Source organism: Rhinopithecus roxellana, chromosome 3 (assembly GCF_007565055.1).
Source record: "Rhinopithecus roxellana isolate Shanxi Qingling chromosome 3, ASM756505v1, whole genome shotgun sequence".
NCBI classification, from domain to species: domain Eukaryota; kingdom Metazoa; phylum Chordata; class Mammalia; order Primates; family Cercopithecidae; genus Rhinopithecus; species Rhinopithecus roxellana.
The window spans coordinates 170,496,148-170,521,275 of NC_044551.1; the positions used below are offsets into that span (position 1 = coordinate 170,496,148).

The window sequence follows — 25,128 nt, forward strand, 5'->3', positions numbered from 1 at the left end:
AGCTTGGCCTAATGGTGCATTCTTGCGGTCCCAGCTACTTGGGAAGCTGAGGTGGGAGGATCACTTGAGCCCAGGAGGTTGAGGCAGCAGTAAGCTGCACTCCAGCCTAAGCAACAAAGCGAGACCCTGTCGCTAAAAAAAAAAGGAAGAGAGAGATGAGAAGGGTCTCTGCTGTGTTTTCTCTTGGAACCCTGGAGAATGAGTGCAAAGCTTCGTGTGTTATTTTCATGTTTTTTTATTTTCTGCCCGCCTCAGCCTCCCAAAGTCCTGGGATTACAGGCGTGAACCACTGCGCCTGGCCTCGTTTGATTCTCATGTCTTGCCGGACGGAGTGCCTGTATGTCAGTGCCTGGCGTATAGTGGATGCTCAGTAAGTGTTTGTTGAACGAGGCGCCTGTGGGACATTTAGGAGACACATTCAGGAAACAGCTGAAGATTCAAGTCTGGATTCACCTCCGCTTCAATTCGGGAATGAATCTGAGACAGGCTCAGGGCAGTCAACATACATGCTGGTCACTGCGGCCTAGGGAGAGCCGGGAGCGGGGCCCACACAGGGAGCATCCGGAGTCAAGCAGGTGGGATGTGGTTTTCTTTTGACCTGGACATCCTTCGCATGTTAACCAGAGAGTGGCTTTCACTTCCACAAGGAAATGTGCTCTCTCCCAGTTCTCTTAAACTGTGAAGCCCTCTCAGTCCATCCTTGGTTCCCATGGATACAAGCAAGAAGGGCACAAGGATGGATGGTAACTGCAGCCGGGAGCCCGTCTGGGAACGCCAAGCAGTGCAGCCAGATCTGCCAGTTTATCGACAGCGTCCAGAGGTTCAGATCTGTGTGTGAGATCTGGTGTTTGAATATTGGCAACTACATTAGATTTTTTTTTAATCCTATTAGAAAAATAACTAATGTGGGCCAAATCCAGCATGAGGACAGCCAGGGCCCAGCATAGTGAGGAGGTGAGACGCCAGAACGCCAGCATCACAGCAGTGGGCAGGGACAGCATGGCCAGGGCGGGAGGACGACGACCTCCAGGGAAGGTGCAGGGAAGCCCAGACAGGCAAGAGCATGTCAAGAAGCTGCCAACAGTGTCAATCGGGCAGATAAGGCCGAGGAGTCCCTCGTGGCATTTCACAACAAGGTGACATTTGCCAGATCAGTTTAGCCGAGCTGGGGCGGCTGCCAGGGTTAAAGAGGAACAAGGCGGGAGGGTGGGGAGGATGTGGAAGGGGAGAGTGCAGACAGCTCTTTTAAGAGACTTGGCTGTGGCGGGCCAAGAGGACCGCCAGGCTCAGCTGAGAGACCAGGGTATGGGTGGCTGAAGGGGCTTGGGAAGCATCTGCTGGAGGATGGTGGTAGAAGATGGGAGAAGTTGGGAGGGGGCTGTAAGGAGACAGTGGGGTGGAGGGCAGGGGCATATGCGGAACCGTGGAGCCAGGGCTAGCCTAGAGTGGGGCAGGAGCAGGTACCAGGCACCTCCTTGAAATAACCACCCTCACTCTGTAGGTGTGATGCAATCACATGTCATTTAATCATCATAACACCTTTGAGAATACATTATTAAAGGCATGTTTCAGATGAGGGTACTGAGGCTCAGAGAAGAACAGTGACTTGTACAGAGTCACCCAGGAATGGCCTGGCCTGCCACTCCAAAGATCAAAGGCCAGAGTGTTCCCCGCTGACCCGCCAGCACTCCCCAGCTCCTGTCATGCGTCCCCCATCACCTGGGCTCCTATCCAGACTTTGCCACTCCACCAGCTGTGTGCCTTTGGGCAAGACACTGCCCCTCTTTGAGCCTTGGCTTTCCCATCTGTAAAGTAATAGCATCTGGGCACAGTGGCTCACACCTGTAATCCCAGCACTTTGGAAGGCCGAGATGGGCGGATCACCTGAGGTCAGGAGTTCAAGACCAGCCTGCCCAACGTGGTGAAACCTCATCTCTACTAAAAATACAAAAATTAGCCAGGCGTGGTGGCGGGCACCTATAATCCCAGCTACTCAGGAGTCTGAGGCAGGAGAATTGCTTGAACCCAGGAGGCAGAGGTTGTGGTGAGCCGAGATTGCGCCACTGCACTCCAGCCTGGGTGACAAGAGTGAGACTCTGTCTCAAAAAAATAATAATAGCAACCACAAGCTGCAAAGATCACAGTGTTCCAAAGCTGGGGTGCAAGGCTGTGCGGGTGGAGGCCATGGGGACTGGGAAGTGAATGTCCTCGTGCCAGGCAGGGAAGCCCATTAGCACCCTTGGAGGGGGCAGAGACCATGGCAGGGGGCCGCGTGGGCAACTGGAGAGGCAGCAGGCAAGCTCACCACAACCTCTGCCTCCTGGGTTCAAGCAATTCCCAACTCAGAACTGCTTGAGCTCATTTGGATCAGCAGGGAGGGAGGCGGTAGAGGGCGAGGGACCGTTTTGCCGGAGTATGGCGGCAGGCACTCATGATTCTGCTACTGCCTCTTCAGTGCGGGGCCCCACATGGCCTTGGTACACACATAAGGTACACGCCATCCTCGGATTCTCCACGCGGCCCTGTTACAGGAAGGGAGCTGAGGCCCTGGCTAAAGGGCTGGCCGCAGGTCAACCTTTGAACTCGAGTCTGCCTAAATCCAAAGCTGACCCTGAGAGTGGAAGAAGAACCCCTCCCAACTGAGGCCTTAAAGGAAGGAGGGGAGGGGACCAGGGATCCGGGGGTCATGGTGGAACAAGAACAAGCTCGCTGACTGAGAGCCTGGGGGAACTCAGAAAACCAGCACCAGCCGCCTGGGAGATTGTGCAGGGGGAGCCGCTTCCGAGCCAGTAAGGACCCCAGGACCAGCCTGGCCTCTCCTGCTCAGGTTTTGGGGGTACTGGAAGACCAGCTGAGATTTCACCCATGTCTCTTGCCACTGACAAAATGACCACTACTTGGGTACCAGGCAGATTAGGTAGGTCTCTTGGCTGCAATTCAAGCTAGTTTAAGCAAAACTGGGGATAACTGAACTGAAAAAGTGAATGGTTTCAAATCTGGCTGGATCCAGGTACCCATGGCGGCTACCGGGACCCTCTCTCATGCTCTCCATCTCTCCGCTCTGCTGTCCTCAGTGCTGGCTTCATTTTCAGAAGGCCCTCCCCACTATTGGCAAGGATGGCCGCCAGCAGCTCCAGGACCATACCTGGCCAGCTCAGCAGCCCCAGTGGACAGAGGGAGCCTTTCTTTTCTTTTCTCTCTCTCTTCTTTTTTTTTCGAGATGGCGTCTCACCCTGTGGCCCAGGCTGGAGTGCAATGGTGTGATCTCAGCTCACTGCAACCTCCACCTCTCAGATTCAAGCACTTCTCCTGCCTCAGCTTCCTGAGTAGCTGGGACTACAGGCATGTGCCACCACACCCAGTTAATTTTTGTATTTTTAGCAGAGACAAGGTTTCACTATGTTGGCCAGGATGATCTTGATCTCTTGACCTCGTGATCTGCTCGCCTTGGCCTCCCAAAGTGTTGGGATTACAAGCATGAGCCACCGTGCTCAGCAAGGGAGGCTTTCTTTTTTGTTGTTGTTTTGTTTTTGAGACAGAGTCTCGCTCTGTCTCCCAGGCTGGAGTGCAGTGGTGCAATCCTGGCTCACTGCAAGCTCCGCCTCCCGGGTCACGCCATTCTCCTGCCTCCGCCTCCTGAGTAGCTGGGACTACAGGCGCCCGCCACCACACCCGGCCAATTTTGTTTTTGTATTTTTTTTTTGAGACGGAGTCTCGCTCTGTCGCCCAGGCTGGAGTGCAGTGGCACGATCTCGGCTCACTTGCAGTGAGCCGGGTTTACGCCATTCTGCCTCCCGGGTTTACGCCATTCTGCCTCCCGGGTTTACGCCATTCTCCTGCCTCAGCCTCCCAAGTAGCTGGGACTACAGGCGCCCGCCACGTCGCCCGGTTAGTTTTTTGTATTTTTTAGTAGAGACGGGGTTTCACCGTGTTAGCCAGGATGGTCTCGATCTCCTGACCTCGTGATCCACCCGTCTCGGCCTCCCAAAGTGCTGGGATTACAGGCTTGAGCCACCGTGCCCGGCCTTGTTTTTGTATTTTTAATAGAGATGGAGTTTCACCGTGTTAGCCAGGATGGCCTCGAACTCCTGACCTCGTGATCCGCCCACCTCGGCCTCCCAAAGTGTTGGGATTACAGGCGTGAGCCACCGCGCCCGGCCGCAAGGGAGCCTTTCTTAATGGCACCAGCGAAAGTCCCAGGGCCCATGCCCATTGGACTAACTTGGGTCATGTGTCTGTCTCTGAAGTAGTCAGTGGGTCTGACCCTTCCTGGCTTGGATGACATACTCCGGTTTAGAGCTGAAAGTGGAAAATCTGCCAGAAAATGGGATGTGGAACAGGCCTGGCAGGGATGTCCATGGCACTTCCTCCCCTCATGCCCAGGGCCCTGCCCCTGACTCCACTCCCAGACCTCAGAGCTGGAGCGCCTGGAACTTCTGACCAGACTCCAGCCCACTTCACCCCTGCATGCAGAAATAGGGGTGCTACAATGGAGGGTATGTGGGGTGCTGAAATGACCTGGGACAGACCTGGGTTCCCATTCAGACTTTGCCACTCACCAGCTGTGTGTCTCCGGGCAAGTCACTGAGTCTCTGGGCCTCGGTTTTCCCACCTGTAAAATAATAATAATAACAATCAACACACTGACAGCACCTACTATGTACTGTTCCCATTTTAATCACTTTCTAGATACTTTTTGAAAATCCTCAAACTGACCCTAGGAGGTAGGTACGGTCACTATCATCCCCAGATTATAGCTGAAGATGAGTGATTCAAGATAGGTCAGGCAGCAAGCTCAAGGTCACACTATTAGCAATAGACTCCTCAGGAGCAGAGCTAACGTGAATGAACGTGGCTGGCCCGGCGCCAGGGGCAGATACCTGGGGAGAGCCATGTGCTTTGTGGAAGGGGCAATCTGAATGTGTGCTTGGTGGGATCTTGCAGAGGTTGGAAGAGGCCAGAGGAGACTCCACCAGCTCTTGCTGAAAAAGTCTTGCAGCCTCTCCTCAGCCCTAAAACCTTCCCTGAGAGGTGTGGGGGAGCACAGAACAGGAAGGTGGGGGTGGAGGGAGGAGGGCGGGGCTATGAGGAGGAAGGGAGGGGGTTCTCCTTTCTAAGCCTCCATCCAGGCCCATTGTATTCTCACAACAGGTTATCAAAAGGAAACTCAGAGAGGGGAAGTGTTTCAGCCAAGGTCACACAGCAAAGGCCCGGTTTCTGGATCTCAGTCCTCCCTTGTCTCGTCTTTTCCACTCTGGGGATCCAGAAGTCATTGAAGTCATTGGCCCAGCCTCCCAGTGTGTGTGTGGGGAGCTTATGCTCTGGGGGTGGGAGAGACCGACCTGTCAGCGACTTGAAGGGTGATCGGTTTGGGGGTGGTAGACACGAAGTCCTGATGGGAGGAACCCACCAGCCGCCCACCCACCAAGGCTGAGTGTGTGGGCCTCAGGGGCAACGGCAGCTGAAAGGAGGCAGGTTCTCAGAGAACAGTGACCAGTGGCCACCCACGCCCCCGGTCAGGGCAACTGAGAACTATGGGTCCACTGAATTTGGCAAGTCAGGGGTCACTGGTGACCTTAGCCAGAGCAGTGCCAGAGAAAATGCAGGGAGGAGGAGACAGAGGACAGATGTCTGTCTGCATCCTATAGAAATGAGGAGATGAAGATAACATGGAAGGGTGATGGGTGCAGAGACCAGAGGAGTGGGCTCTAGGGCATGCCAGCAGGGAACACCCTTGCTTCCCTGAAAATAGGGAAAACTGAGTGCAGGGTGTATAGGAACTCTCTATACTATCTTTGTAACTTTTCTGTAAATCTAACACTGTTCTAAAATAGAAAGTTTATTTAAAAATGTTGATGGCAAGAGGTGAGAGTGGGCGTGGCTGGAGAGTTTGTAGGTGGGTGGTGGGGAGGCAGAAATTTTAGGAAGGAAGAGCTTAGATGCATTTAGGGCTTCTGTTTTTTGGATGCAAAATTGAGTGTGCAGGAGGCTGGGGGGTGGGGGGATGGGGGTTGGTGAGGAGCTGTGAGCTAGGACAAGTCAAAGGAAGTTGGAAGAGGCTGAGGCCACAGATGCTCATGGCCAGCCATCTGTCTGCCCCTCCCCGGCTCCCTCCTCCCCAGAATTCTGCTCTTCATGCCTCAGGGTGGGGGATGGCTGAAGTCCTGTCCCCCATGGCTCTCCCCACTTCCCTTTCCCACCCTGTGTCACCCACTCCCTTAGGGATCCCCACTGCATGCCAACCACACCTACTGGCCAGTTAGTCTAGGGCACAGGGCCTGGGTCTCTCCCTGCCTGGGCCTCACTCTAGTGGGGGCCATGGAGAAACTGCCACGGCCAGTGGTCCCTAGACATAGTGGGCACTGACTTCCCAAGGCAGCGACTGTGAACATTTTGAGTTGTTTTTTTTTTTTTTTTTTTTTTTTTGAGACGGAGTCTTGCTCTGTCGCCTGGGCTGGAGTGCAGTGGCGGGATCTCAGCTTGCTGCAAGCTCCGCCTCCCGGGTTTACGCGATTCTCCTGCCTCAGCCTCCCGAGTAGCTGGGACTACAGGCGGCAGCCACCTCGCCCGGCTAGCTTTTTGTATTTTTCAGTAGAGACGGGGTTTCACCGTGTTAGCCAGGATGGTCTCAAACTCCTGACCTCGTGATCCGCCCGTCTCGGCCTCCCAAAGTGCTGGGATTACAGGCTTGAGCCACCGCGCCCGGCCACATTTTGAGTTTTAAGAGGGTTCTCCCAACTCCAGAGCACCAGGAACCACTGCCACATAGGCAGCACTGCTCTCCTCTTGGCATAACCAGTTACCCAACGCAGAACTCGGAGGCCCGGCTAGAACCACCTCCTCCTCCGTGGTGCGGATGGGACCAGGTGAAGTTTGCTCAGGGAGGTCGAGGTTGGAGACTTTGCTGTGGTCCACTGAGCACTGTGGACGGTTTCATGGTCCTAACCCAGCAAGGAACGGAGTTCTGAGAGGCCCTGGCATGGTGTCCACTCCCTTGCAGGGGACTTTTCTGAGGCCCCTTCCCCTTCTGTGCTTAGAGTTTTAGAAGATAAAGGTGCCAAGAGGCTGGCCCTGAGCGTCCTTGCAGGAGCCCTGCCCTGGGAGTCTGGGGTTAGATGCTGCTTCCGGTACTCTACTTGGGACTCCTCTGGGATGCCTGAGGCTTGGGAGAGAACGCAAAGGATTTCCTAGCTAGCCCCATCTCAGAGGGCACAGGCTTGGAGGGGAGGAGAGGCCTGGAATGGAGGGATAATGAGCCGGGTAGGGGCTGAGAATGGCCTGGAATAACTGGTCATAGAGCCGAGATGGGGGACTGTGGTTGGGAATTGGGAACTGGGATCAGGATGAGACTGGGATGGGCTGGACTGAAGAGGTTGCCGTGAGAAATGTTGGGGGGGGGGGGAAGTGCTAAGCATGGGGCTGAAGCTGGGATGGGAAAGGAACTGGGTTGGATTTGAGGGTGGGATGCAGATGGCAGTGGATATGATGGGATAGACTAGGCATGGACCTCTCAGAGGAGACGGGCCAGGGGTGGGCTGGTGTGTGACCTGGGTTGGGATGAAAATGGGTTTAACATGGGGTGGGACGCACCAGGAATGGAGATCAATGAAGCAATGGGTGGGGCGGGACCGGATTGGGACGGGGGGTGGGCGTGGGGAGGTGGGGACAGGGCTGGGTTCGGGGCTGGAAGGAGGGCTAGCGCTGAGGTTACGGACGGGGCAGGTGAGGGTTCGGGACGTGGGTGGGGCTGGCCCCGGAGCGGAGCGCAGGGGCGGCGGGTGAGGGGCGCGGGGCCGCCCGGGGCAGGCCGGGAAGGGGGGGCGGGCCTCCCCCTGGGCCGGGCCGGGGCGGCGCTAGGACCGAGCGAGCGGAGGGAGCGAGCCGGGCGGAGCCAGCGCCCCCCGCCCCCCGCCGGCCGGCTCCCCTCCCCCGGCCGCTGGCTCGCTCGGCTCGCGACGCTGCAGAGGCTCCGAGGCGGCGGCGGCGACTCCCTCTTTCCCTCCCTCCTCCTCCGTCCGCCCGTCCGTCCGCGCGTCTGTCCGTTCGGCCCGGTCCGGCCCGAAGCATGGCCGGCGTCAGCTTCAGCGGCCACCGCCTGGAGCTGCTGGCGGCGTACGAGGAGGTGATCCGAGAGGAGAGCGCGGCCGACTGGTGAGCCCCCCGCCCCCGCCCCCGGCCCTTTGTCCCCGCGCCGCCGCCGCGCCTTTGTTTCTCTCCCGCCCCGGCGCCCCGCCGCCCCGCCGCCGGGAAGGGAGGGGGACCCCGAAATGGTGCAGCGGGCCGGGAGGGCCGGGAGGGGCTGCCTTTGTGCGCGCCGGGGGAGGGGCCGGCGGGCCAGGCGGGGCACTGCCGGGCCCCAAGTGCCCGGAGGCGGCCCCTGGCGCGCGGTGGGAGCGGCGGCCGGACGCGGCCCAGAGGCGCGGGGTCCCGATGTGGGGCCCAGGGCCGCGTGGCCCTGCGGGAGCCCATCCCCCACCCTACCCCCCGGGCCCGGGAGACAGGTGTGCACGGGGCGGCCAAGGGCACCTTCGCCACCTTCGAGCGGGCGAGGTCCGGGCGGGGACGGGGCGGGGACCGAGCTAGCGGAGCCAGCGCAGCCTGCCCGGTTCATCCCGGCCGGGCCACAGCACAAAGGAAAGCGAGGGCGGGGGAGGAGCGGAGCGGGCTGGGGGCCGGGCGCCCCGCCCACCGGGGGGCCTCTCGGAGTGGGCCGCCCTCCCCCCGGAAACCTGGGCTGGAGTGAGGTGGAAGGATGTTTGCTGCCACATGGCGACCGCGAAGTGACTCCCTTACCGCCGCGGGTCGCGGAGGAGGCAGGGGTGAGCTCTCCTCCCCTACCTGAAGGGGACTGCGGGGACTAGGCAGCTGGCTGGGGGGCACCGAGCTGCCTGTCTAGGGCGCCAGCTGAGGTCCCTGGGAGGAGGAAGTCCTCTGGAGAACAAGTGTGGAGGGAGCCCCCAAAGAGGGCTGAAGGGGTGAACAGATCCACGGGCCCCTACCAAGGGGCCCTCGGTCCCTGATGGGGGAGGAGCTGGGCCGCCTCTCTCCCCGCCCCTCAACTGTTGTCTCCCCCTTGAGCTGGGGGAGGGGATGGACCACCTGCTCTGGGGCTGGCGGCGGAAAAAAGAAACGGAGGGGTTCCTCACTGCCCCATCCTGGAATCCTCTTCCTCCCCACCCCACCCCGTAATACTCTTGGGGAAGGTGCCCATCTGGTTCCTAGGCCTCCTCTCCCTGCTGGCAGATGGGAACAGGCTCTTCTTGAGGAAACTGAGGCAAAGAGGAGGGCGGGTCTGAGGGACCCCGCTTAGGCTGGCCTCACCCACACACTGGGCGGGCAGTCAGGTGGAGACTCTGACCTGGGGGCTCCTGGAGGAGAGGATGAGATGGCTGGGCATCCATGGCATGGTACTGCAGCACTGGCCAGCAGCCAGGCCTGGAGGGATGGACGCGAGAGAGACAAGCTCTCATGTCCTGCAGGCCAGTCACAGGAGAGGCCAGCACAGACTCAGCAGGCACGCGGCCCACCCATTGTCCCAGCCCTGCCCCAGGGGGGGCTGAGATCATGGGAGGAGCTCTGGGCAAGTGGCCGGCTTGGCCTGGTGTAGGAGCTGGCTTCGGGGTAAGGCCCCGCCTGGGGAGAGGCACAGCTCACCCCAGAACACCTCCTTCGCCCTCCAGTCTGGAGGGGTGTTGTCTACCACCACCCCATTTTCTCCTAAAAGCAGAGCCTGGTGGCCTATTGCCAGGGCCACAGAGCCCCTGTTGCTCAACATCCTGCTCAACAGAGGCCTGCCCCCCCCACCCCAGCAGCATCCATGTGGCCAAAGCGAGTTATTCATCACTGGTGTGCGTCACCCCCCATCTGGGTTGTGTGTGGGACACACAGATGCCCACATGCACATATTCGTTCACTATGGGCCCAGATCACATTTTGAAAAAGGGGTGTGAGGATCACTTTCTGCACAAGAGGATATGAATACCCAGTGCCCAGCATGGAACCAGGGGTGCAGTGAGGTCTGAAGACTCAGAGGCAGACCCTGCACATAGGTCCAGAGGGAGGGGTGTCTTGGGTAAATTGCTGTCTGCCCCCGCTTACCTTGCTTCCGATGGGGAGGGGTGGTTGGGGGGGAGTTCGCTTCTAGGTGGCAGGGCCTCTGAAGCGGACCACTACTCTGGCACAGGGAGCAGGGGACCCAGGAAATGAGGTTGTATAGTGGGAGGGGCCGCTGTTGTCCTGGTTGTGATATGACTCACTGTGATCATACACAAGTTCCTGGTCCTCTTGGAAAGAAAAGGGATTGGGCCCAGCCCTACCTCAGATACTGAAGGCCTTTCTAGCACCACCATCCTGAGAGTGATGGTCCTGAGGGGTCCACTTGCTCTCAGCCCCCCACCCCAGCTCACCCCAGGGTCTCTGGAACTGCCACATTCCAGCTCCCATCTCACACTGGTTCAGTTTCTCTGGCTAGATGGCTTCTAAGTTGGTGTCAATATCACACATACTTACGGTATGCGGTGTGCTGGACCCCAGGACCCAGAGAGCAGGATGTGCTGATTGACTGAGTCAGCGTGCCTGCCTTCACGAGGCTTACAGTTGGGGGCAGTGTCTGTCTCCAGGAGTTGGAGCTGGTGAGATGTGTAGATGCCTGGTCCCCTACCCCATCCTGATTCCCTGTGGTTTCACCAGCTTCCGCCTGGTGCACCACCAGGCTTGGGATGCCTCTGATGTGTTTGAGAAGCACTGGTCTTTGTATTCCTGCTGGGATGTGGTGGGTGCTCTGGGAGGGGCACCTCAGGGGAGGCTGCTGGGGGCCAGCAGCCAGCACTGGGCTCTGAAGAACGGAAGGATTCCACTGGGAATAAGCGTGGGGTAGAGGAGCAGGTCTTGCCTTCCATGTGAAGCGAACAACATAGGCAGAGGCTCCAGGGTGAGCCCTGTCCAGAACCCTGCTTGGGTCAGGGAGCCGTCCAGTGTGGCCCAAGTGTGTGGTGTGGACAGGGCAGTCTGATGGAAAGGCAAGCTGGAGGGTTTGAACTGGGGTATGGTTTCTGCTGGAGAAGGGCTGTCACTGGAGCAGGAAAAGGTGGCCGGAGGTGGGTAGGCAGGGGCTGAGGATGGAAGGCGCCCCAGGGAGCCTGGGCAGGCCAAGACAGGTCCTCTCAGGGAGGCTTGATGTCTAGAGCAGTCTCTAGGAACTAGGGTCCCTGGTCTCTGCCTCAGTTTCTCATCTGTGCATGGAGAAGGACAGAGCGTGCTTCTCTCAGGGCCCTTTGTTCCCGTGGTGGGTTAGGGCAGCAGGACAGGTGGTGGGGCAGCTGCACTGGGAGCAGCTGTCAGGGTCAGGCCGGAGCTGGGGGTAACAGTTGGACCAGGAGCTCCCAGCCCCCCAGCCCACCTGTGTTCCTTCCTGGAGGTAGGAAGTGGGGAATTCAGGAAGGGGAGGGGCTGGGGCCATTTGGCCCTGGCCACAACCCCTTAAGATGTCCCCTCCGTCCCTCCTGCCTTCATCTCCTTTGTCCCTTCACTTCTGTCCTTTCTCTTTTTCCTCCTCTCCCTGTTTCTTCCTCTGCTTCTCCCCTCCTCTTTCTCTTCCCCCTTGCCCTCCCTTACTGCCTCCCCTCCTCACAGCCCCAGCCTCCTGCCTTGGCACCTGGGAATAGGAGTTTGGAGAAGGAGTTGAGCCCTTTCAAACCTCAGGGACAAGGCCCTTCCTCCTAGGCCCGGCTCTCCTCCCTCCCAGAAGGTCCTCAGCCTGGGCCTGCATGGGGTGATGGGGGAGGCATCTCTGCATTCCCTTCCATGAAATGGATGCTCTGTCACCACAGCCTATCAGAAGGAGCCAGGGCACACAAAGCTAGGGAGGAGGAGGAAGGCCACCAGGTCAGCTTTCTGTTGAAGCTCAGGTGGAAGGAAAGGCCAGCAGTCTCAGGAGGCCTCAGCCAGGGCTGAGGCAGCCTAGGGGCGGGAAGGCCTGGAGCTCACGCATGGCCACCCTGGGGCCAGAGTCTGGGCGAGAGTGACTGCAGTGACCTCATCCCCATTTCAGAGAGGCGGAGATTGAGGCTGAGGGCGGGTCCCCAGGGTCCTTTGTGTTCAAGGAGAATGCAGTTGGGGTGGGCCAGTCGTGTGCCAATTGCAGGGTTGCCATGGTTACCGGGGGATGCCCAGAGCTGTAGGAGCACCAGGTTCTCACTTCTCCTCCTCCCTCCCTGGGGGAGGGGCAGCGGGGACCAAGGCACGTGCCAGGTAAGTTCCTGGCACTAGCCAATGGGGGATGAGGATTGTGGTAGCCAGGGAACAGTAACCAAGGAACCGTCGCCTTGGAATCTCCATCACACACCCGCTCCGCTGGGTTGTAGGCTGCCAGGGCCAGGGCCGGGATGCTGCGCACTGAGCTCGACCAGCCAGCAATTTCTCTCCTCACTGCCTGTGCCCCACCTGACCCCGGCCTCCAGCGGCACCCTGCTGGGCTCCCGCCTGAACCAATGACTGGCCCTGTTGTCATGGCTACAGCAGGAACCCTCCCTGTTCCTGTCCTACCCCCTCCATGTCCCCTATCCCTCCCCAGAGCCGTCCCCACCCAGAATTGGCGGCCTGGGCCCTGACAGTTTGACAGCCACCCCTCCCTCTCCCCAGGGCTCTGTACACGTATGAGGATGGCTCGGATGACCTCAAGCTTGCAGCATCAGGAGGTAGGAATTCCAGCCATTCCTTCGCCTTCCTCTCCGCCCCCTCCTCCGGTTGTTTTCTTCCCCACCCACCTGACTGTAGGCCACCTCCCCGCCTGCACCCTGCAGCCCCACACTTGCCTGGATTTGGCTGGTGTCCTTCCTCCAGTCATCCCTGTGTCCTCAGGGTGGGGAGGAAGCTTGGAGTCTTGTTGAATGTTGGACTTATGAGGCTAAGCCTCCAACAGGGAAAGTGACTTGCCTAAAGCCACACAGCTGGGACATTGGGGGAAGGGCCCTATTCACCGCCTTCCCCAGAGCCAGAAGGCTTGATTGTGCCTCTGGGTACTGGCACCTGGTGAGACATGATGATGTGTGAAGAATGAGACCTGAGTGTGAAGAACAAACACTTCCTCAGTCCTACCCCAAATCAGGGCCTGCAGGAGTCATAGGCAAAGCTACATCCCTGTGCACCGCCGCCCCCACACATACCAACACCAAACTGGGGCCCACAGATCCCGGAGACCAGAAGACCCCTGGGGGGGCCTGTGGAGCCCTGGAGGAGTCTTTCCTTTGAGTTCCAGGCTCTTTTTGGGAAGGGTTTAGGAGGCAGAGAGACGTGACACTCTCCTGGTTACCCCAGAAGGGGGCTTGCAGGAGCTTTCGGGACACTTTGAGAACCAGAAGGTGATGTACGGCTTCTGCAGTGTCAAGGACTCCCAAGCTGCTCTTCCAAAATACGTGCTCATCAACTGGGTATGCGACCGGGGCTGGGGAAGGGAGCTGAAGGCCCAGAGCAGTCTCCCTTCCTGTCGGCCCTCTGACACCCGTGGAGAGGGAACCCCACCAGTTCCGGGGAAGATGCACCCTATCATGTAGGGCCCCCCCTTATCCTTTCCCAACCGCCTCTTTGCTGGGTACTTTGCAGGTGGGTGAAGATGTGCCTGATGCCCGCAAGTGCGCTTGTGCCAGCCATGTGGCTAAGGTGGCTGAGTTCTTCCAGGTGTGTGTCAGGGGCCAGGGCTCTTAGGGGTGGGGACAGCCACCAGGGTCTGTGTGCTGCGGTGGTGATGGCGGGAGGATGGTGCCACCTGAGCACTGCCATCTTCTTGTGGAAGGGCGTCGATGTGATCGTGAATGCCAGCAGCGTGGAAGACATAGACGCGGGTGCCATCGGGCAGCGGCTCTCCAACGGGCTAGCGCGGCTCTCCAGCCCCGTGCTGCACCGGCTGCGGCTGCGAGAGGATGAGAACGCAGAGCCCGTGGTTAGTGTGTGTTTGGCACCCGTGGGCTCTGCCTGCGTGGCCTGGTGCTCGAGTCTGGCCTGCCCGGTCCCTCTTAGCCCTCACCCTTTAGGTGTGGGGGGCTCCTGGGGCATTCAGCCTGCCCATGCTGGGTCCTTCGACACCGCAGGGCACCACCTACCAGAAGACAGATGCAGCTGTGGAAATGAAGCGGATTAACCGAGAGCAGTTCTGGGAACAGGCCAAGGTATGGAACCCTGAACCTGGCCTGGCTGAGCCGCCCCTCGTGGACCCCATGGGGCAGGTCTGAGTCCCTCACTGCAGTGGCATGGCCCATGCCACGGGCCCTACCCCCAGCCCTGGGTAGGGAGGGGCCGGAGGGACAGGGTTCAGGCGCCCAGGCTCAGGGCCTACCCTTGCTCACACCGGGGCTCGCAGAAGGAAGAAGAGCTGCGGAAGGAGGAAGAGAGAAAGAAGGCCCTGGATGAGAGGCTCAGGTTTGAGCAGGAGCGGATGGAGCAGGAGCGGCAGGAGCAAGAGGAGCGTGAGCGGCGCTACCGGGAGCGGGAGCAGCAGATCGAGGAGCACAGGTGAGCCCGCCCACCCGGCAGCGCTCCAGGGCCCCTCGGGCGCACCCTGACGGGTGCCGGCTGCTTATCGTTCCAGGAGGAAACAGCAGACTTTAGAAGCGGAAGAGGCCAAGAGGCGGTTGAAGGAGCAGTCTATCTTTGTAAGTTCTTGGCCAAGGCTCCCGGTCTCTGGGTCAGGGAAGTGAGAATGGTCCCTGTGTTCCTGGGCCTTGTGGGGAGATCAGTGGCTGGGAGACAGTGGTGGCTGTTCTGGGGACCTGCATGGGCACGGGGTGCCATGGAGCATCAGGCCTGGCACCTCATCACGTGGGGCTCTGGCCTCTGGCTGTGGAAAAAGACTACTTTGGAGAAGCTTGTGCTCTAGATTGGAAGAGAAAATCCATCTAGACCCAGACCCTCACTGACCAGGCTCCCCCTCCCCTCCCCCGGGGTCTCTCCTCAGATTAGACACTGTTCCTGCATTCTGAGGGGCCACCAGGCCTGGTCCCACCACGGGAGTGAGGCAGGCTGCATGGGGGAGCCTGGGCCAGTGCTGAGCATCCGTACCCAGTGTGCTGCGTCTCCTTGGGAGCAGCCTCTTTGTTCCAGGGGTCCCGTCTGAATCTCCAGACATTGGGAATTGCGCGTAGGTCCTGTGGATTGGTCCCTGAAAATTACAGCAGAGTCACATCTTCATGCTTTGAATTTAGTATTTTGGAAATAGCTAATGTCATTCAGGACTCAGCGTGGCTCAGTTCAGGAAGGGAGGTGGGTTGATACTCATTTGGACTGGGACTGTGATAGGCAGATGCAGAGCTTTGGGGACTGAAATGGGCTCCAGAGTCACCCACAGGAGGCTGAGAGAGAGGAGGCAAGACAGTCCTGCAGGCACCAGCATTAAATCACTCCAGTCACATTGGCCCTTGGATGGGATGGGGACGATGTGTGGCTGGCTGGTAAGCTCCAGTCTCAGTCATTCATTCAACACACACTTGCCACTTGCCATATACAGAACATGGTGGAGAACAAGCTGGGTAAGATCTTATTTTCATAAGCTGATTCATGTTTTGTTTTGTTTTTTTGTTTTGTTTTTTTTTGAGATGGACTCTCACTCTGTCACCTAGGATGGAATGCAGTGGCATGATCTTGGCTCACTGCAACCTCCGCCTCCTGGGTTCAAGCGATTCTCTCCCTCAGCCTCCTGAGTAGCTGGGATTACAGGCGCACACCATCATGCCCAGCTAATTTTTGTGTTTTTGTAGAGACAGGGTTTCACCATGTTGGCCAGGCTGGTCTTGAACTCCTGACCTTAGTTGATCTGCCTGCCTCGGCCTCCCAAAGTGCTGGGATTACAGGCGTGAGCCGCTGCGCCCGGCCACATGTATTTGCTTTAATTGTGGCAAAATACATAAAATGTACCATTTCAGTCATTTTAAAATCTGCATTTCATGAAGTGGCATTAAATTCGTTCCCATTGTTGGATAACCACCACCCCTGTTCATTAAACACAAATTCTGCCCCTCCCCACTGGCCAGCTCCTGGCAGCCACCATTCCACTTTCTGTCTCTATGAAGTTGACTACGCTGGAGACCGCCTATCAGTGGAATCACACAGTGTTTGTCCTTGTGCATGTGGCTTATTTCACTTAGCATGATGTCCTTAAGGTTCATCCATGTTGTAGCATGCGTCAGAATTTCCTTCCTTTTGAAGGCTGAATCATATTCCATTGTATGGATATACCACATTTTTTTATCCTTTCAGAGTGAGGGTTATTTATTTAATTATTTTTTGAGATGGAGTATTGCTGTATTGCCCAGGTGGAGTGTAGTGGTGCGATCTCAGCTCACTGCAAGCTCCGCCTCCAAGGTTCACACCATTCTCCTGCCTCAGCCTCCAAGTAGCTGGGACTACAGTCACCTGCCACCATGCCTGGCTAATTTTTTTGTATTTTTAGTAGAGACAGGGTTTCACTGTGTTAGCCAGGATGGTCTCGATCTCCTGACCTTGTGACCCACCCGCCTCAGCCACCTAAAGTGCTGTGTTTACAGGCATGAGCCACTGCACCCGGCCTGCCTCCCAGGTTTAAGTGATTTTCCTGCCTCAGCCTCCCAAGTAGCTGGGATTACAGGCACCCACCACCACGCCCGGCTAATTTTTGTATTTTTAGTAGAAATGGGGTTTCACCTTGTTGGCCAGGCTGTTCTCGAACTCCTGACCTCAGGTGATCCACCTCGGCCTCACAAAGTGCTGGGATTACAGGCATGAGCCACTGCACCCGGCGGATAAAGTTTACTCTTTTTTTTTTTTTTCTGTATCTTTAGTAGAGACGGGGCTTCACCATATTGGCCAGGATAGTCTCAATCTCTTGTCCTCGTGATCCACCCGCCTCGGCCTCCCAAAGTGCTGGGACTACAGGCGTGAGCCACTGTGCCCAGCCAAGTTTATTTATTTATTGTTTTTAAATTTTTTTTTTTTTTTTTTTTTTTTTTTTTTGAGACGGAGTCTCGCTCTGTCACCCAGGCTGGAGTGCAGTGGCCGGATCTCAGCTCACTGCAAGCTCCGCCTCCCGGGTTCCCGCCATTCTCCTGCCTCAGCCTCCGGAGTAGCTGGGACTACAGGCGCCCGCCACCCCGCCCGGCTAGATTTTTGTATTTTTTGGTAGAGACGGGGTTTCACCGTGTTAGCCAGGATGGTCTCGATCTCCTGACCTCGTGATCCGCCTGTCTCGGCCTCCCAAAGTGCTGGGATTACAGGCTTGAGCCACCGCGCCCGGCCTGTTTTTAAATTTTTTTGAGACAGAGTCTTGCTCTGTCGCCCAGGCTGGAGTGCAGTGGCACAATCTCAGCTCACTGCAACCTCTGCCTCCTGGGTTCAAGCGATTCTCTTGCCTCAGCCTCCTGAGTATCTAGGATTACAGGCATCCACCTCCATGCTCAGCTAATTTTTGTATTTTTGGTAGAGACAGGGTTTCACCGTGTTGGTCAGGCTGGTCTCGAACTCCTGACCTCGTGATCTGCCTGCCTCAGCCTCCTGAATTCCTGGAATTACAGGAGTGAGCCACTGTGCCCTGCCCGATAAAGTTTATTTATTTTTTTAATTTTATTTTTATTTATTTATTTATTTTTGAGATGAAGTCCCACCCTTGTCCCCCAGGCTAGAGTACAGTGGTGCCATCTCAGCTCACTGCAACCTCTGCCTCCTGGGTTCAAGCGATTCTGCCTCAGCCTCCCAAGTAGCTGGGATTACAGGCGCCACGCCTGGGTAATTTTTGTATTTTTAGTAGAGATGGGTTTTCACCACATTGGCCAGGCTGGTCTCAAACTCCTGATCTCAGGTGATCCTCCTACCTTGGCCTCCAAAAGTGCACTGCGCCCGGCCCTGATGAAGTTTATTTTTATGCTAACATTTCAAACGTACACACATGCAGGTAGACAGAATAGTGTTGTGAACTCCCTGAGCTGATTTATTTTCACCAGTTATCAACATTTCAGGTAAAGTCTAAAGGAGTTTACCATTATTATTATTATTATTATTTTTATTTTTTTTTTTTTTGAGACTCTTACCATTATTTTATAGCCCCATCTGGCCCTTCAAGTATAGTTCACCTGAGAGTGACAGTGGACATTCTAGCAGGTCAGTGTGGTTCCCTTGCAACTTCAGGTTCTCTAAGGAAGGGCACGTGTGAGAGACTTTGGGATTTAGCCCTATAAAATGCTTTCTCTTGGCTTAAGGAGCTGTCTGCTTTCTCTCCCTGTTACGAATTGTGTGCCATATCTGGGTTCCCTTTTTGCCTGGCCTGCAGGGGAGCTCCCGTGTATCTGAAAATGCTTTAGGCACAGCAGTGGCTTTGACCTGTGTGGTTAGTGCGTTGGTCTCTCTCCTCCCTCTGGGCCTTGCTTGTTTCAGTGTTGTTCACATGATTGGTAGTTAAAGCCTTTGTGGTGAGTCAGGCGCGGTGGCTCACGCCTGTAATCCCAGCACTTTGGGAGGCCGAGGTGGGTGGATCACCAAGTCATGAGATCAAGGCCATCCTGGCTAATACGGTGAAACCCCGTCTCTACTAAAAAATACAAGAAATTAGCCGGGTGCGGTGGCGGGTGCCTGTAGTCCCAGCTACTCAGGAGGCTGAGGCAGGAGAATGACGTGAACCCGGGACGTGGAGCTTGCAGTGAGCTGAGATCGTGCCACTGCACTGCAGCCTGGGCAACAGAGTGAGACTCCATCTCAAACAAACAAACAAAGCCTTTGTGGTAGCTACCCCTGGTCCTTACTTTGAACAAGGCAGAGGAACCAAGTGAGATTACAGCAGGCAAGAGGCAGAGCAGCAAAGGCTGGTGGGACACAGGCTCATGGGAAGGCGAAGAGCCTGGGCTGTCTGGAACTCCGTGGGCTGAGGAGTGGGGGAAATTTGATTGGGAAAGGGGAGCAAGGGCAGAGGAGGAGTTTAGACTTCATTCTGGGAGTCACAAAGTTATCGTTGAGGTGACAGCCCTCCTGAGGTGGGATACTACGAAGGGCCCTTCTCCCAGTGCCCTTGACAGATAAGCTAAAATTCTAGATTATAGGCTCAAAAACAGGGCTGCCCTGGGACTTCACCACCTTAGCAGCCCCTCCTGTCCAAGCTGCCACCTGAGCAGCAGGGGACACTGACTAAGAAGCCTTAGGTGTATGAGTGCAGTTGAGCAAAGGTGGGTCGCCTTGTACTGGCCACCCACCCAGAGACCCCAGTCCTCATCCTGTGTCGCTCACAGCTGAGAGGGAGGTGCCTCCGGAAATGGGAACTTAAGGATGTGGTGTCATCGTGGTGGAAGCCAGGAGCACCCTGTGGGGACCCAGAGGAGAAAATGACCTGAACAAGCCAGGGACTTCTTCCCCAGGAAGCAGTGGTCATGCTGTAGCTGGAAACCAGAGGGCCTGGCCCCTGGGTCTGGAGCAGGCATTTGGGAGAGGGGCTAATCTCCCGTGCTGAGGCTTGGAGGTGGGAATGGGTGTGCCTGTTCTGGGAACTGACTGTGTCGTGCTGAGGACTTGATGTCTACATCTCACAGTATGTGGGCGCTGTGGGGTGGGGGCCGGCAGGGGGTGGTATTAGAGAGGTGATGGCTAGGTCAGGCAGGGGTGGGGGACGTAGGCCAAGCGAAGGCCCTGCCTACCCAAAACAGCGCGTGCAGTGGGCAGGTGAAGCCAGCAGGCGATGGTGGGGCCGGGGGCAAGTGGGCGGCACACACCTCTCTTAAGGGGGCTGCGGCGAGGTCCCGGTGATGGCTGCTCTGGAGCTTGCAGGTGGTGTCGCCAGGGCTCTGGCACCTCAAGAGAAACTGGGACCCTGATTTCAGTATGAAAGTTCCTGGTTTTTAAGTGGTGGCAACTAATTAACATGGTTTAAAAATATCATACCAGCAAAACGAAAGCCGTCTGTGGGTCATATTTAGCCAGTGCTTGCTGTGGCTCATGGGAACCCCTGAGGGATTTTAAGCTCAGAAAAATCATGGTCTGATCCGCATTTTGGAAAGGTTCTTTCAGGGCCTATGGAGAGCAAATAAGGCAGGTAGCAGTGAGGAAGGCTAGGCCGTGATGCCACGGTCCAGGCAGCAACATTGGCAGCATGGTGGCCCCACCGCTGGGGTAGGTCCGAGAAAAGTTATCTGCAAAACAAGGCGCACTCCTGGATGGCCCAAGGCACTTGCTTAGATACGGGGATGAGCAAGCGGGTGCATGAGCCTGGTGCCCAGAGGCCTGGCAGGTCAGAGATCAGGTGGCTGAGGGTCCTGAGGGAAGAGAGGGACTGTGTGACTCAGTTTGACAGGGCAGAGGTACCACCTCTGAGACCCTTCCTGCCAGACTGTGAAAGAAGCATGAGGGCTGTAAGAAGGCCAGAAGGCTGGGCACTGGTGGCTCATGACTAATCCATCCCAACCCTTCGGCAGGCCAAGGCAGGAGGATCCCTTCAGCCTAGAAGTTTGTTGAGACCAGCCTGGGCAACATAGGGAGACCCCATCTCTACAAAAAAATTAAAATTAGCCGGGCATGGTGGTGCACACCTGTAGTCCCAGCTACTTGGGAGGCTGAGGTGGGAGGATTGCTTGAGCCCAGGAGGCAGAGGCTGCAGTGAGCCGCGATTGCACCACTGCTCTCCAGCCTGGGTGACAGGGCGAGAACCTGTCTTAAAAACAAAATAAATAAATAAAATACAGTTGGCCGGGCGCGGTGGCTCAAGCCTGTAATCCCAGCACTTTGGGAGGCCGAGACGGGCGGATCACGAGGTCAGGAGATTGAGACCATCCTGGCTAGCACGGTGAAACCCCGTCTCTACTAAAAATACAAAAAAACTAGCCGGGCGAGGTGGCGGGTGCCTGTAGTCCCAGCTACTCGGGAGGCTGAGGCAGGAGAATGGCGTGAACCCGGGAGGCGGAGCTTGCAGTGAGCCGAGATTGCGCCACTGCACTCCAGCCTGGGCGACAGAGCGAGACTCCGCCTCAAAAAAAAAAAAAAAAAAACAGTAAAAAAGAAGGCCAGGAGCCCCTGTGGGGGTAGGTGCACCAGACACTGTCCCTTTGGTTTCTAGGGTGACCATCGGGATGAGGAGGAAGAGACTCACATGAAGAAGTCAGAGTCGGAGGTGGAGGTGAGAGCTGGGGCACCAGCCAGGTGAGGCGGACAGGGCTGCCTCAGCTTGCCTGGCCCAGTCCCAACCTTTTCCTTGTGCCCTCAGGAGGCAGCGGCCATTATTGCCCAGCGACCTGACAACCCACGGGAGTTCTTCAAGCAGCAGGAAAGAGTCGCATCGGCCTCTGCGGGCAGCTGTGATGTGCCCTCGCCCTTCAACCATCGACCAGGTAGTCCTAGGCCTCACCCCCACCTGGCCCCACTCCTTAGGTCACGGCCCTGAGCCTCTCTGGGACTCTTTTGGAAGGGAAGCCTTGCCCAAGGAACCCTTGGAGAAGGCGAGACCTTCATCCAGCGTGCATCCGCCCACCACTTCCCAGGTGGCAGGACCCCAAGAAGGGCCAGGGATGGTGGTGAAGTCACTTGTGGCTGAACAGTGGGGAGTGCTCGGGCCTGTGGGGTAGCTCTGGCATGGGCTGAGGCACAGCGCTGGCCGCGGGGAGCAGCTCAGCTGGGGTGAATTAGGCCTGGCCTGGAATGCCGGGATGCATGCAGGCTGGGCTCTTGTGTCCGGCCTGAGTGAGCCTCCTGGAGCTTGCACCCAGGTGTCCCCGTTGCGCTTCTCACTGTGCTGCTTCTGCCTCCCCTGAAGCTCTTCCCTGCCCTGTCTGCTGGTCTGAGTGTGCTTGCCCCGTGCTGGGGTCCCGCCACAGGCCCTGCCCGCTGTACTGCTCCCAGGCTGGCTGTGTATCTGGGCTGGTGTGAGGCTGTGGCTGGCTTGGCTGAGTGTGCCCCTGGCTGAAGGCAGCTTGGACATCCAGGGCCAGCCCTGGGGGCGGGAGAGGCCTCGGGCAGGGGTGGGGGAGACTGACCCTCTCTTGTCCTCTGTCTCTTTCTCTGTCTGTCTCTCTCGGCAGGTCGTCCGTACTGCCCTTTCATAAAGGCATCGGACAGTGGGCCTTCCTCCTCCTCCTCTTCCTCCTCCTCCCCTCCACGGACTCCCTTTCCCTATATCACCTGTCACCGCACCCCAAACCTCTCTTCCTCCCTCCCATGTAGGTAGCAGCCCCAGGCCTCGGCGGGGGTGGTAAGGAGGGCCCCGCTTCCCAGCAGCCCCCCGCCCTCACTCCCCCAGCCTGACCGCTGATCTCTGGCGTTTGTCCCCATGGCAGGCACTGCCTGCCTCTTGCCCCTGGCCTTGTGGGGCACTGGCCCCCAGGGGCCTAGCTTACAGGGTCTGGAGCTGTAGTCTGGCCCCTGCAGGGGCTGGGGAGCTCCCAGCCCCGACCCAGACTCCAGAGAGGAGGTGCTGGCCAGGCCCCAAGGAGGACAATCCTGTCTCACCCCGCTCCCCTGCCCTCACTGACCCACCTGGGGTTTGTTCCACAGGCAGCCACCTGGACAGCCACCGGAGGATGGCGCCCACTCCCATCCCCACGCGGAGCCCGTCTGACTCCAGCACCGCCTCCACCCCTGTCGCTGAGCAGATAGAGCGGGCCCTGGATGAGGTCACATCCTCGCAGCCTCCACCGCTGCCACCGCCACCCCCACCAGCCCAAGGTGAGAGAGGGATCCTACCTGCACCAGGCCTCCCATCATCAGTCCTTGGCTGGGAGCCCCAGGTTGCCATGGTAACCATTCTCCAGGGATCTGGGCCACCCATCACCAAGACTGCATTGCCCTGGAGGCGGCTGCTGGGGGAGGAGCCCTGGTGTACAGTCAGACCTGCCCTCTCTAAAGCTTAGCACCTGCCCTCTCAAGTGGGAATCGGGCCTTCCCAGAGCTGCCAAGGGGCTTAAAGTCACGGGGGTCACTGGGTAAGGGGGCAGTGGGCCACCTGCATGGAAGTCCCCAGCTCTCTCACTCCTTAGTGGGTGGGCAGGGTCTCCATCCTCCCCCAGGGGAGCCAGTTGCATGTCTCCTCTGCCTGTGCTGTGACAGAGACCCAGGAGCCCAGCCCCATCCTGGACAGTGAGGAGACCAGAGCAGCAGCCCCTCAGGCCTGGGCTGGCCCCATGGAGGAGCCCCCTCAGGCACAGGTGCCTCCCCGGGGGCCAGGCAGCCCTGCAGAGGACTTGATGTTCATGGAGTCTGCAGAGCAGGCTGTCCTGGCTGCTCCTGTGGAGCCTGCCACAGCCGACGCCACCGAGGTCCACGATGCAGCTGACGCCATTGAAACCGACACTGCCACTGCGGACACCACTGTTGCCAACAATGTACCCCCCACTGCCACCAGCCTCATTGACCTATGGCCTGGCAATGGGGAAGGGGCCTCCACACTCCAGGGTGAGCCCAGGGCCCCCACGCCACCCTTGGGTACTGAGGTCACCCTGGCAGAGGTGCCCCTGCTGGACGAGGTGGCTCCGGAGCCACTGCCGCCAGCAGGCGAAGGCTGTGCCACCCTTCTCAACTTTGATGAGCTGCCTGAGCCGCCAGCCACCTTCTGTGACCCAGAGGAAGTAGAAGGGGAGCCCCTGGCTGCCCCCCAGACCCCAACTCTGCCCTCAGCCCTTGAGGAGCTGGAGCAAGAGCAAGAGCCAGAGCCCCACCTGCTAACCAATGGCGAGACCACCCAGAAGGAGGGGACCCAGGTGCGGCAGGGACTGCCTGGTGGGAGGGATGGGAGGGAGTGGGGGCTGAGCAGGGTGCTGGCCCTGCATTCCTCATGCTTGCACCAATACCCCCTTTCTCTGTGAACCACATTATTGGAGGGGAAGTCCATCCCCCCTGCAATGGGCCAGCTCTGCTTTTGTTCCCAAGGCAGGCATCCGCGTTTCCCTGGCAACCACTGATGGAGTCATTGGTTGCTGGGGAAACAGGCTCAGGCCTGATAGGTAAGCCCCAGTCCGGCTGGGTGGGGCCAAGTGACCTAATGCTTTCGCCTGCAGGCCAGTGAGGGGTACTTCAGTCAATCACAGGAGGAGGAGTTTGCCCAATCGGAAGAGCTCTGTGCCAAGGCTCCGCCTCCTGTGTTCTACAACAAGCCTCCAGGTAGTACTGGGCTGGATGATGGGGAGGAATTTGGGTGTGGGAGGATTTGAGTGTGGGTAGCCACCCCACCACTACCCACCGCTCACAGAGGCTGGGGACACAAGTGTGGGTCTGCTAGGTCCTTAACTCCTCTCCCTTTCTAACGCCTCAGAAATCGACATCACATGCTGGGATGCAGACCCAGTTCCAGAAGAGGAGGAGGGCTTCGAGGGTGGTGATTAGTGGTGGCGCCAACCCTAGGCTACCCTTGCCAAGGCCGCCCACCTGCATCGGCCTCTGGCCAGACGGCCCGCCGTGCCTGCATTCGCAGCAGCTCCGCCTGGCACCCACTCTGGATTCCGGCCCTGGCTGGGGACTTGGCCGCTTCCCTACCCACAGGGCCTGACTTTTACAGCTTTTCTCTTTTTTTTAAAAGTTGATAGGAGACTTGTACAGTTGACTGGTTTTCCTCCCGTTGGTAGTTGAGACGCTGTTGCAAATTCCACTCCTCCTTCCCTGGTCCAGATTGTAGCTCTTAGTCCTCCCTGCTCAGCTGGCCGGGGTGGAGGCCTCACCCTGCTTGGGGCCTGGCGTTGGGGGAGCTCTGGTGGGAAAGTGTCTCCCACCTCTTTTCCTAGTTTTATGTTTCTTGGAAAAATATCACTTTGTATTCTCTGTCCAGGGCTTCAGATATTTTGCACGAATTTTAAAACATGGCAATAAATGGCTCGTGGGCTCTGGCTCCCTGGGACCCCCTCCCCGCCCTTCTTTTGACCCCTTCTTGTCTGGCCCAAAGGAAGTAGCAGGTCCAGCTGGGGCCCCTCGGCTGCCCCCCCCCCTCTCCTGCTGGGCAGGTCCCAGGCTGGAGGCCCTAGGCGCGGTTCAGGTCAGGGCTATGGATGGGGCCTAGGGGCTTTGGTGGCCCCTCCCCAACTCCTTCCTCTTTGCTTGGGTTCCTTTTTCACGTTCAGTAACTGTTTTTTTTGGAAAGCACAAACTTCTGTAACGGGTCGTGCTCATGTCTGTTAATAAAGAAATCCAGATCCCTTTGGGCTGCCGCCTGCCCTG

The 25,128-nt window shown here is 57.8% G+C and overlaps 1 protein-coding gene and 1 long non-coding RNA gene across 6 annotated transcripts; one reads left to right on the plus strand and one right to left on the minus strand.

Annotated features, from left to right (window-relative positions):
* Positions 1–234: 234 nt before the first annotated feature.
* Positions 235–10,242, minus strand: LOC115896400. Of its 2 annotated transcripts, none has more exons than XR_004056255.1 (4): positions 10,099–10,242; positions 9,359–9,435; positions 4,560–4,612; positions 235–828 (listed from the first exon to the last, which is right to left on the minus strand). It is a non-coding gene; the product is annotated as an uncharacterized LOC115896400 (long non-coding RNA). The 2 variants fall into 2 exon arrangements; XR_004056256.1 differs by lacking the exon at positions 235–828 and adding an exon at positions 2,050–2,522.
* DBN1 (drebrin 1) lies at positions 7,848–25,107 on the plus strand. Of its 4 annotated transcripts, XM_030926833.1 has the most exons (15): positions 7,848–8,151; positions 12,640–12,695; positions 13,315–13,427; positions 13,600–13,674; positions 13,790–13,936; positions 14,085–14,162; positions 14,354–14,505; positions 14,582–14,645; positions 21,050–21,109; positions 21,197–21,320; positions 22,008–22,145; positions 22,480–22,650; positions 23,032–23,681; positions 23,979–24,081; positions 24,233–25,107. In XM_030926833.1, exons 1-15 carry the CDS (start codon positions 8,066–8,068, stop codon positions 24,301–24,303), a joined length of 2,088 nt encoding a protein of 695 aa, XP_030782693.1. In that variant the 5' UTR covers positions 7,848–8,065; the 3' UTR covers positions 24,304–25,107. The 4 variants fall into 4 exon arrangements, with proteins under 4 accessions (XP_030782693.1, XP_030782690.1, XP_030782691.1 ...); XM_030926830.1 differs by lacking the exon at positions 22,008–22,145; XM_030926831.1 differs by lacking the exons at positions 7,848–8,151; positions 22,008–22,145 and adding an exon at positions 8,410–8,501.
* Positions 25,108–25,128: the final 21 nt, after the last annotated feature.